Source organism: Trichechus manatus, unplaced genomic scaffold (genome assembly GCF_000243295.1).
Source record: "Trichechus manatus latirostris isolate Lorelei unplaced genomic scaffold, TriManLat1.0 scaffold00052, whole genome shotgun sequence".
NCBI classification, from domain to species: Eukaryota; Metazoa; Chordata; class Mammalia; order Sirenia; family Trichechidae; genus Trichechus; species Trichechus manatus.
Window position 1 is genome coordinate 5990407 of NW_004443988.1, and position 13050 is coordinate 6003456.

The window sequence follows — 13050 nt, forward strand, 5'->3', positions numbered from 1 at the left end:
TGAACATTGGCTTCAACTTAAAGCCACCAGCTGCATTAGCCCCACAAGAGAGCCAGCCTGACCTTTGAAGCTTTGAAGCCAGGCATTGACTTCTCCTCTCAAGCTATGAAAGTCCTAGATGGCATCTTCTAGTATAAGGCTGTTTCATCTACATCGAAAATCTGTTTAGTGTAGCCATCTTCATCAACTATTAGCTACATCTTCTGGATACTTGCTGCAGTTCGTCATCACTACTTGCTGCTTCACCTTGCACTTTTATGTTATGGAGACGACTTCTTAAACTTCATGAACCAGTCTCTGATAGCTTCAAACTTCTGCAGTTTCCTCACCTCTTTCTGCCTTCACAGTATTGAAGAGAGTTAGGACCTTGTTCTGGATTAGGTTTTGGCTTAAGGGAATATTGTGACTGGCTTGATCTTCTACCCAGACCACTAAAACTTTCCCCGTATCAGCAATAAGGCTCTTTCACTTACATTTGTGTGTTCACTGGAGTAGCACTTTAAATTTCCTTTGAGAACTTTTCCTTTGCATTCACATCTTGGCTAATTGTTTGACACAAGAGGCCTAGCTTTCAGCCTGGCTCGGCTTTTGACAAGCCTTCCTCATGAAGCTTAATCATTTCTAGCTTTTGATTTAAAGTGAGAGAGACACGTAACTCTTCCTTTCACTTGAACACTTAGAGGCCGTTGTAGGGTTATTAATTGACCTAATTTCGATATTGTTGTGTCTCAGGGAATAGGGAGGCCCGAGGAGAGGGAGAGAGAGATGGGAGGAATGGGCATTCAGACAGAACACACACACTATTTATCAATTAAGTTCACTGTCTTATATGGGCATGGTTCGTGGTGCCCCAGAACAATTACAGTAGTAATAAAAGATGACTGATCACAGATCACCGTAACAAATATAATAATAATGAAAAAGTTTGAGGAAGTGAGCACATGCTGTTGGAAAAATGGCATCAATAGACCAATTGGACACAGGGTTGCCAGAAACCTTCAGTTGTGTAAAAAACAGTACCTGCGAAGTGCAATAGTGAGGTATGCCTGTACTTTATTTCTTAATTTGTAAAAATCTCGTTCTTTCCAGGATGGCCATTCCTCATGCCATCCTGGATCTTATATTCAGGTTTAAAATTGGGCACATTTGCTCAGAATTGCATAGTTAGTGATGATCCATAGGGAAACAAACAAATTTAAAAAGTATAAGTAAGCATTTTTACCCCAGTTAAACCTTTTAGTACAGCCAACCACAGAGCCACTGTTAAAAATTTACCTTTTTCTGTGTTGTAGGAATAGACTTTAAGATCAAAACAGTTGAATTACAAGGAAAGAAGATCAAGCTACAGATATGGTAAGTGATGCAAATTTACTCACTTTTATGTACTGGAATGTCAGATTCCTGAAGGTTTGGAAATTCTGCCTTGTCATCTGTTTAGATTCTGTGAGACTTGCCTTTCTAAAGCCAGCAGTCAGGTGACATTCTTTCAGTGTAGTAAAAAAATTACTGCCATGGACTTTGGAGTTCATCAGATCTGGCTGAGTGTTTTACCTCTGAATATTTATTATGTGAACTTGGGTAAGTTACATACTCTGTGAGCTTCTTATATCTGCATATGTAAGATGGAGATAGTGCCACCTGTCTCAAAAGATTGTTGTGTGAAATAATATATGTAAAGCCTTTATTTAGAACAGTGTTTTGCTCACAAACACACAATATAAAAAGTCTTAAGTGAAATATTTTTAATGTGTTTATAATCTTCTGTACGCATTATTCTTTTTATTGTATAGGGTTTTGCTGCATAGAAGTACAATAAAATTCTTTAAATTTGTATTCAAGTCTGTGTTGTAGACTATTTAAAATTATAATAGTAATATTGTTCAGTGATTATGTGTCTTAATTGTGTTATGTGTACTAATGCATTACATGGTCATAATGATCCTGTAAGGAATGTGTTATTCTTTTTTTTTAACTGCTTTATTGAGGTATAACTTACATACAAAAAACTGCACATATTTAAAATATAGAATTTAGTAAGTTTTGACATATGGATAAGCCTGTAAAACCATCACCACAATCAAGATAATGGACATGTCTGTCACCTCAAAAGTTTCCTCAAGCCTCCTTGTAATACCTTTGTAATCCCTCCTTCCCCCTTAGTCCACAGGGAATCACTGATTTGCTTTCTTTTATCATAGATTAGTTTTCATTTTCTAATACTTTATATAAGGAGCCCTTGTGGCCCATTGGAGCCCTGGTTGCACAGTGGTTAAGAGCTCGGCTGCTAACCAAAAGGTTGGCAGTTCGAATCCACCAGTACTCCTTGGAAAACCTTATGGGGCAGTTCTCCTCTGTCCTGTAGGGTCTGTATGAGTCGGAATCGACTTGACAGCAACGGGTCAGTGGTTCGAACCCATTAGCTGCTCTTCAGGAGAAACGTGACAGTCTGCTTCTGTAAAGATAACAGCCTTGGAAACCCTGTGGGACAGTTCTACTCTGTCCTTCAGGGTTGCTATGAGTCGGAATCGACTCGACAGCGATGGGTTTGTTTTGGTTTGATTTAGTACTTTACATAAATGAAATCATATGCTGTGTTCTTTTTCTTTTTTTTAGGGGGAAGTCTGGCTTTTTTTACTCAGCATAATTATTTTGAAAATCGTCAGTGATTTTATGTGTATCAATAGTTGTTTACATTTTATTGCTTAGTAAGATTCCATTGTTAGGATATACCACAGTTTGTTTATTTGTTGATGAAATTTGAATTGTTCTAGTTTTGGGATATTATTAATAAAGTTGCTATGAACATTCCTGTACACATCTTCTTATGGGCATATGTTTTCTTTTCTCATGCATTATCCTTATTTTATAGATCATGAAACAGAAACACTCTGAAATAATTTAACCAAGCTCTCGCAGCCTGTAAGTGGCAGGGTGGAATGCAAACATGCTCAGAATGTAGGTTCCAAAGTGACATTCTTTTTTATTTTAATTTTTTTTTTTTTTTTATTGTACTTTAGGTGAAGGTTTACAGAACAAATAGTTTCTCATTACACAGTCAGTACGTGTATTGTTTTATGACATTGGCTAATCCCACAACATGTCAACACTCTCCCCCCTCGACCTTGGAGGACCTTTTTTCTTTTTTGGTGAAAATATACATAGCCAAAGATACACCATTTCAAAAAGTTCTACATGTACAGTTCAGTGACATCAGTTACGTTCTTCCAGTTGTGCTGCTATTCTCACTATCCTTTTCCGAATTATTCCATCACCATTATCTTCAACTCACTGCCCCCTAAACCTTTTCCCATCAAACCTTTTGAGTTACTGTTGTCAGTTTGATCTCACATAAGATAATTCTTTTTTTTTTTTTTGTACTTTAGATGAAGGTTTACAGCATAGTTTCTCATTAAACAGTTAGTATACATACAGCCCTATGACAATGGTTAAGAACCCCACTACATGTCAACACTGTCCTTTCTTAACCTTGAGTTCCCTATCACCAGCCTTCCTGTCCTTGTCCCTGGGCTGCTGTGCATCATTAGTCCCGTTTTGTTTTATGGGGCTCTCCAATCCCCAGCTGAACGGTGAAGCTTGGGAGTGACTTCACCACCGAAGTGGCATTCATAATTTGCTATACTGTCTCCTGTAGATGGTGCAGTTTGTCGATTCCTTTTGCTGACCTTTCCAGTTACTATCACTTTTCTTTCTTCAGTTGTTTAATGTCTGAATTCATGTTATCTCAGATTTTACTGTAATAGGACCTATCACAGGATGGTTATGAGGATGAGTGATACATGTAAAGCACTTAGAACAGGGCCTGGCACATAAATAATTTCAGTAAATCGTAGCTATTATTATTTGGGGATCTCCCATTCTGAGGGTAGAACCCTAAGAATAATAATGTTTTATTTTAGGGTATGAGCAGAGGAGGAAGTTAGCAACAGAGATTACAAAACTGTACTTGGAGAGTTAGAAAGAGAATGATGAGGGAACAATGTCACAGAATCTGAAAGAAAACAGTTTCAAAAAGCTAAGCATTACCTTTTAAGGAAGCTAATATTAGAATTAAGATGTGTATACCCAGAATGCCTTCATTACCTGACCATGTAATTAGAAGTTATAATCTTAATCCATAACATCTTTCAAATTTAATATAAATACAAATAAAATTTAGAGGTTTTAAAGTGTTTCCTAAGACTAGCGATTCTCTTTGAAACAAAATCCACTTGATAATCATTGATTTTTACTAATTTTATCTGGAAAATAATTCAGCACATGAACTGTGGGTTCTGATTCATGTTTTGTTTCATTATAATTAAGGCTGATCTTATGGGAAAGGTTGTCAACTATTTGAATTTCAACCAGTTTTTCCTCACCCCCCCGCCCCCCCATGTGTTATGCTGGACCTTGGCTCTGCATATGATGGTCTACGTTCCAAGCCTCTCCTAAGACCTGCCACCTTGATTGGCTCTGATCTCAACTGCATCCTTTTCTGTACACATTTTAGGCCAGTAATTTTTAGACTTTTTTTGACAGTAAAGAGATACATTTTACTTTGTGATTTGATGTGCATATACATGTACATATGAGTGTATATATAACAAAAGTTCACAAAATTTTTTTTTCAGATATATTCTGCTTTGCTTAATATGTAAAACCTTTGCCCTACTAAATTTGTCCTGTTCCTCCAGCTACTCTCCCTCTTCCACATGCTTTTCTGTTCTTGACCTTGTGGATTTATAATTTTTTTTCCTCTTATTATCATTTTAATGCATGTGCAGCTTTTGGAAGTAAACAGTAACACATAACTAACACTTGTTTTTAAAAAGAGATCATCCCTTAAAAGATGCTCTTTTGGAACAGTAAGTTCTCCAGCGTGACCTTCAAGATTAATCTAGAAAGATTTCTACTGTACCTATAAAACTAAATTATAGCAAAGAAATGGTAACATATCTAGAGTTGTTTAATTTTTAGTCATTTTAAATAGAACCTCTCTTAGGTAAACACTTCAAAAGGAAAATTTTATTTAGTCTAGGTTTTCACATACACAGCTGACAATCTGAAGTATCCATTTTCCTGTGAAGATCAGAAATGAGTGACTGATTAAAATTTGTAATTAATAGTTCTTAAGAGGTTTCCATTGTGCCAGCTTATTTTGTTTCTTTGCTTGAGTTGTGCTAACATTCCAGGGAGAAAGAAGCCCTTTAGCTCTAGGTTAAGAGATCTAGAATATGCCATAGTAATTCAAAAAAGCTTTTAGCATGAAAACCCCATTACTTATAACTTAAGATACACTGAAATGCAAAACTCTGTCCTCAAAGCAAAATGCTTTGCTTCTGTTGTTAGTTGCTGTGGAGTCGATTTTTGACTCATAGCAGCCCCTGTGACAGAGGAGAACTGACCCATAGGGTTTCCTAGACTGTAATCTTTAGGGGAGCAGTTCACCAGGTCTTGTCTCCTGCGGAACTGCTGGTGGGTTCGTACTACCCACCTTTCAGTTAGTAGCCCAGCACTTAACCATTTTGTCACCAGGGCTCCTTTTCTTTGCTTGCTTCTACTTGCTACTAAAATAAAAAACCACAGTGATGTTTATATCTCTCTAGTCCAAATGAGTGTATTCAGATCCTCTAAAATTCCTGTTCTGTAATTGAAGAATATTAGTTTTGGAAACCTCCTTCAGTTTGTGCCATAGCTTGATCTTATTTTTCTTTACTCCATGATCTTCACTTGTTTTTTCTTTCCAGGAAAATTTCAATCTGTTTGTTCATAAGGGTGGAGGTGTGTCTTACTCTGGCCAGGGCATATGTGTCTAGGCCTAAAATAGCTTTTGGCAGATGAGAGAAGCAGCTGTGGCTTTTTTTTTTTTTTTTAACATTTTTTTTTTAATTGTGGTGAAAATATATACACCAAAACATTTGCCAGTACAACAAATTCTGCATTTGCAATTCAATGACATTGATTACATTCTTAATGTTAGCCGTGGCTTTTTAAATCCCAGATCTGCAGAAAGTTTCCACCATAGTCTCTTTTGCTACCTATATTTTCCACAGAATAGCGGGTCTTGCCAGGAAAACAATCATTGTGAGATACTTCAAGTCTGCCTCTCTTTTGGGTGTATGTGGGGTATGTGTTGGTGTGTGGGGGTGGGGGTGGGGGTGGGTGTGTGTGTGTGTCTGTGTGTGTGTGTGATGTGATGTGATGTGATGTGATGTCTGCCACTGTCAGCATCTGTATCTTGTACCAGAAGCAAATTTTAACATCAACACAGTCATCTGAAACTAGTAGTGTAATTTGACCGGTGAAGAATTGACCATCTAGCTGCTTGTTTGCTCATGCCAGATACCTTTGATTCTTCCCAGTCCCTTAATATCCAATTCATTAGCAAGCCCTGTTGATTCTATCTCCAAAATATGTCTAGAATCCATATTCAATTCTCCATTTCCATGGTCCTACCCCCTCCACAGTCCAAGCCACCATAACTTCTTTGAACTATTGTAGTAGCTTCCTAACATCCTAACAGGTTCTCTACTTCCCTTTTTGCCTTCTTCCAATACTTTTTCCACGTAACGGCCAGAGTAACCTTTTTCAAATATAAATCTGATCACGATTGTCATTCCTTCCCCTGTTTATAACCCTTTTGGCTTTCTATTGCATTGCAAATGAAAGTTCAAACTCTAAATCTAAATTCCTTCACACAGTTTACAGGACGGACCTCTGCCCACATCTCTGATCTGATCTCGTGCCGTTCTCTCTGTTTTCTATTTATCGTCTCTATCCCAACTGATCTCCTTTCAAGTCAGTGCAAATGACAACCTCTTTTCCAATTTAGGATCACTGTACATGCCCTGTCTTACCCTCTCCTGCCAACACACATACACATACGCACACAGTAGCTAGACTGAATGTTCTAAAGCACCACTCCATTCCAGAGGCTTCCCATTTCAACAGAAATAAAATTTGAAAACTTCTAAGTTCTGGCTACTGCCTGCCTTTTACTCTCACCAGCTGTGCTTCAACCACTCCAGCCTTTTTTTCTTCCTCTAGCATGCCAAGCGTGTTCCCATCTCAGGGCCTTTGCACTTTTACTGTTCCTTCTGCTTGGAATGCTTTACTTCACCTTTTTTCCCTGCTGCCTGCTCTCAATTCATTGTTATCCTCCGAGAGACTTTGCATGATGACTAGCTAAAGCAGCGAAGTCTCTCTGGGCATTATCACATTTATCCTGGTTTATCTTTGTCATAGTATTTTTCAGTATATTGTTAGGTGCTGTTGAGTCGGTTCCACCTCATAGCGACCCTCTGTACAATGGAAATGAAACTGCCAGGTCCTGCACCATCCTCACAATCATTGTTATGTTTGAACCTGTTGTTGCAGCCACTGTGTCAGTCTGTCTTATTGAAGGTCTCCCTCTTTTTCGCTGACCCTCTCCTTTACCAAGCATGATGCCCTTCTCCAGGGACTGGTTCCTCCTGATAACGTGTCCAGGGTACATGAGACGAAGTCTTGCCATCCTTGCTTCTGAGGAGCATTCTGGCTGTACTTCTTCCAGGACAGATTTGTTCTTTATTCTGGCAGTCTGTGGTATATTCAGTATTCTTCGCCAACACCATAATTCAAAGGTGTCAATTATTCTTCCATCTTCCTTGTTCATTGTTCAGCTTTCACATGCATATGAGGTGATTGAAAACACCATAGCTTGGGTCAGCTGCTCCTTAGTTCTTAAAGTGACATCTTTACTTTTTAACACTTTACTAAGAATTTTGTATGGCCTGGTACAGGAGGGAGTGTGACACGAGTTATTGCACTGGGTGACACCAACCCTAGTTATGCCACTGTTTCCAAGGCTGTAATCTTTCTTACAAAGGAAACCTTAGTGTCGTAATGGTTAACTGCGTAATAGAAACCAGAGACCTCAGCTTCCCTGACCTGCTAGTAGAACTCATAATTAAGGAGGTAAGCTATTTTAGTTCCTAGGAATGTATTGCTCCTTCTGTAGTATGTTGGTGAGCAAAAACTAAGATTTCATAACATTGTTTCAGCTGTGACACTATTATATTCTTTTTGTTGTACTTTAGATGAAGGTTTACAGAACAAACTAGTTTCTCATAAAACAGTTAGTGCACATATTGTTTTATGACATTGGTTAACCATTAGGTCTGCAGTTCAAATCCACCAGGTGCTCCTTGGAAACCACATGGGACAGTGCTACTCTGTCCTATAGGGTCTGTAGGGTCACTGTGAGTCGGAATCAACTTGATGGCAGTGGGTTTGGTTTGTTTGCTTTTTTTTAATCTTACAGAAGCAGACTCTTACATCTTTCTCCCACAGAATGGCTGGTGACCTTTTGGTTCGCAGCTGAGCACTTAACCACTGCGCCACCAGGGCTTGTTGCTTTTTTAACACTTTAAAGAGGTCTTTTGCAGTAGATTTACCTAATGTAATGTGTGTCATTTGATTTCTTTACTGCTGCTTCCCTGAGTGTTGATTGTGGATTCAATAAAATGAAATCCTTGACAACTTCAATCTTTCCTCCATTTATCATGATACTCCTTATTGGTCCAGTTGTGAGGATTTTTGTTTTCTTTATGTTGTGGTGTAATCTATTTTCCGTATATGAACTTACATATTTTAAAAATGTGTTTATTACTGTTCCCTCACTAGAATATAAGCTTTTTAATGGTGGAGGCTCCATCTGTCTTATTTATGGCTATGTCCCCAGCACTTAGAACAGAGCCTGGCAAATATAGACGCTTAGTAAATATTTGTTGACTGAATGCCTTTCATTGATTGCTTCATACTTCTCTTCTGAACATCAACTCTGTAAAGAGGGCCTCCTTGATTATTCCCTCCTTCTTAGCGCATTCCCCATCACTCAACCCTGTTTATCTTACTAGCATATATCACAATTAATTAAGCATTTATCCCACTGTGATTATATATTTGTTTACTTGTTTGTTCTTGTCCTTATTGGAATGTAAGCTCCAGAGGGCAGGTATTAGGCTTTTTACTTTTGAAACGTATTTTTAATGAAGACAAGCATAATTTTAACTTACGGTATTTTGGGTGTAGAACAATTGTGTATCTGTGAGGAAATGCAGGTCTTGTTTCAGTAAAACTCTACATTAGAAATTTCACATCCTAATTTATAAAGCAGAGAATAAATTCATTACATTACCAAAAAACACAAAGTTAGGAAATCTGGGGTCTCTGCCCTGCAGTTGACATTGATGTTGCCTCTGGCCTGTCCCAGTGCTGCCAAGTGCCCAGACTAAAAATAACTGCGTAATAGTGACTGGAGACCTCAGCTTCCCTGACCTGCTAGTAGAACTCACAATTAAGGAGGTAAGCTATTTTAGTTCCTAGGAATGTATTGCTCCTTCTGTAGTATGTTGGTGAGCAAAAAATAAGATTTCATAACATTGTTTCAGCTGTGAAACTATTATATTTTTGTTGTTGTACTTTAGATGAAGGTTTACAGAACAAACTAGTTTCTCATAGAACAGTTAGTGCACATATTGTTTTATGACATTGGTTAACAACCCCACGACATGTCCTTTCTCAACCTTGGGTTACCTGTTACCAGCTTTCCTGTCCCCTCCTGCTGTCTAGTCCTTGTCCCTGGGCTGTTGTGCCCCTTTAGTCTCGTTTTGTTTTATGGGCCTGTCTAATCTTTGGCTAAAGGGTGAACCTCTGGAATGACTTCATTACTGAGCTAAAAGGGTGTCCAGGGGCCGTACTGTCACAGTCTCTCCAGTCTCTGTCAGACCAGTAAGTCTGGTCTTTTTTTGTGAGTTACAGTTTTGTTCTACATTTTTCTCCAGCTCTGTCCAGGACCCTCTATTGTGATCTCTGTCAGAGCAGTCAGTGGTGGTAGCTGGGCACCATCTAGTTGTACTGGACTCAGTCTGGTGGAGGCTGTGGTAGATGTAGTCCATTAGTCCTTTGGACTCATCTTTCCCTTGTATCTTGTTTTCTTCATTCTCCCTTGCTTCTGAAGGGATGAGACCAGTGGAGTGTCTTAGATGGCCGCTCACAGGCTTTTAAGACCCCAGAAGCTACTCACCAAAGTAGAATGTAGAACATTTTCTTTATAAACTATGTTATGCCAATTGAGCTACATGTTCCCCAAGACTGTGGTCCCCACAGCCCTCCGCCCAGCAATTCAGTACCTCAGGGAGTTTGGATGTGTCTATGGAGCTTCCATGACCTTGCCTTCTACAAGTTGTGCTGGTTCCCCAGTATTGTGTACTGTCTTACCCTTCACCAAAATTACGACTTACCTATTGTCTATTTAGTATCTCCTCCCCCCCATGCCTCCCCTCCTTCGTAACCATCAAAGATTGTTTCCTTTTGTGTGTAAACCTTTTCATGGGTTTTTACAATAGATGTCTCATACAATATTTGTCCTTTTGTGATTGACTTATCTCACTCAGCATAATGTCCTCCAGTTTCATCTATGTTATGAGATGCTTTGCAGATTCATTACTGTTCTTTATCATTGTGTAATACTCCACTGTGTGTATGTACCATAGTTTGTCTATCCATTCATCTGTTGATGGGCATCTAGGTTGTTTCCATCTTTTTGCTGTCGTGAACAGTGATGCATTGAACATGAGTGTGCATATGTCTAGTTGTGTGATAACTCTTATTTCTCTAGGATATATTCCTAGGAGTGGGATTACTGGGTCATATGGTATTTCTGTTTCTAGCTTTCTAATTGTTTTCCAAAATGGTTGTTATCATTTTGTATTCCCACCAGCAATGCATAAGAATTCCAATCTCCCCCCAGTCTCTCCAACATTTGTTATTTCCAGTTTTTTTTGATTCATGCCAGTAATGCAGGGGTGAGATGGTATCACATTGTGGTTTTGACGTGCACTTTTCTAATGGCTTGTGATGGCGAGCATTTCCTTATGTGTTTGTTGGCCGCTTGAATGTCTTCTTTGGTGAAGTGTCTGTTCATTTCCTTTGCCCATTTTTTAATTGGATTATTTGCATTTTTGTTGCAGAGGTGTTGGATTTTCTTGTAGATTTTAGAGATTAGATCTTTGTCTGATATGTAATGGCCAAAAATTTTTCCCCAGTCTGTAGGTTCTCTTTTTACTCTTTTGGTGAAGTCTTTTGATGCGCGTAAGTGTTTAAGTTTTAGAAGATCCAGTTATTTAGCTTATCTTTTGGTGTCTGTGTATTGTTAGTTATGGTGTGTATTCTATTTATGCCTTGTATTGAGGCCTCTAGCATTGACCCTATTTTTTTTCCCATGATCTTTATAGTTTTGGGTTTTATATTTAGGTCTTTGATCCATTTTGAATTAGTTTTTGTATATGGTGTGAGGTATGGGTCCTGTTTCATTTTTCTTACAGATGGACATCTAGTTTTGCCAGCACTGTTTGTTAAAAAGGCTGTCTTTTCCCTCATTTAATGGACTTTGGGCCTTTGTCAAAGATCAGGTCACCATTGGTGGATGGATTTACATCTGGGTTCTCAAATCTGTTCCATTGGTCAGTGTGTCTGTCTTTGTACTAGCACCAGACTGTTTTGACTACCATAGCTGTATGGTAGGTTCTGAGGTTAGGTAGTTAAAGTCCTCCTACATTATTCTTCTTCTTCAGTAGTGTTTTACTTATCCAGGGCCACTTGCCCTTCCATATAAAATTAATGATTCGTTTTACCATCTCATTAAAGAATGCTGTTGGTATTTGGATCGGAATTGGCATTGTATTTGTAGATCACTTTGGGTAGAATTGACATTTTCATAATGTTAAGTCTACCTATCCATGAGCGTGGTATATTTTTCCATTTATATAGGTCTCATTTGGTTTCCTGCAGTAATGTTTTGTAGTTTTCGTTATATAGGTCTTTCACATCCCGGTTAGATTTATTCCTAAGTATTTTATATTTTTAGGGGCTATTATAAATGGTATTGTCTCCCTGATTTCCTTTTCGTAGTTCTGTTTATTGGTGTATAGGAATCCAACTGACTTTTGTATGTTTATCTTGTATCCTGCTACTCTGCTGAATCTTTCTATTAGTTTCAGTAGTTTTCTGATGGAATCTTTCGGGTTATCTATGTATACTATCACATCATCCACAAATAGGGACAGTTTAACTTCTTCATTACCAGTTTGGATGCCCTTTATTTCTTTTTCTTGCCTTATTGCTCTAGCTAGGAATTCCAGCACAGTGTTAAGTAAGAGTGGTGATAAAGGGCATCTTTGTCTTGTTCCTGTTCTCAAGGGGAGTATTTTCAGCCTCTCTCCATTAAGAATGATGTTGGCCATTGGTTTTGCATAGATGCCCTTTATTATTTTGAGAAATTTCCCTTCTATACCTATTTTACTGAGAGTTTTTGTCAGGAATGGGTGTTGGACTTTGTCACATGCCTTTTCTATGTCAGTTGAGATGATTGTGTGCTTCTTTTCTTTCCTTTTATTTATGTGGTGGATTATGTTGATTGATTTTCTAATGTTGAACCACCCTTGCATACCTGGTATGAATCCTACTTGGTTGTGGTGTATTATTTTTTTGATATGATGCTGAATTCTACTGGCTAGAATTTTGTTGAGAGTTTTTGCATCTATGCTCTTGAAAGATATTGGTCTATAATTTTCTTGTTTTTGTGGTGTCTTTGCCTGGTTTTGGTATCAGGATTATGCTAGCTTCATAGAATGAATTTGGAAATGATGCTTCCTTTTCTGTGTTCTGAAATAGTTTGAGTAGTACTGGTGTAAGCTCTTCTCTGAATGTTTGGTAAAATTCTCCAGTGACACCATCTGTGCCAGGGGTTTTTTTTATTACCTTTTCAATCTCTTCTGTTGTTATGGGTCTGTTCACATTTTCAACATCACTTTGTGTCAGTTTGGGTAGGTAGTGTGTTTCTAGAAATTTATCCATTTCCTCTAGGTTTTCCAATTTGTTGGAGTATAGTTTTTCATAATACTCTGTTACGATCCTTTTTATTTCAGTTGGGTCTGTTGTAATGTGGCCCATTTCATTTTGTATTTGGGTTATTTGCATCCTCTCCTGTTTTTCTTTTGTCAGTCTGGC

At 38.2% G+C, this 13050-nt stretch overlaps 1 protein-coding gene across 1 annotated transcript in view; it reads left to right on the forward strand.

The window, feature by feature from the left end:
- The window catches only part of RAB10 (RAB10, member RAS oncogene family), a 112756-nt gene that overhangs the window by 65310 nt on the left and 34396 nt on the right, over positions 1-13050 (forward strand). Inside the window, exon 2 of the mRNA XM_004377583.2 lies at positions 1293-1353. Coding sequence (XP_004377640.1) covers positions 1293-1353 — 61 coding nt within the window. The remainder of the gene's footprint in view (positions 1-1292; positions 1354-13050) is intronic.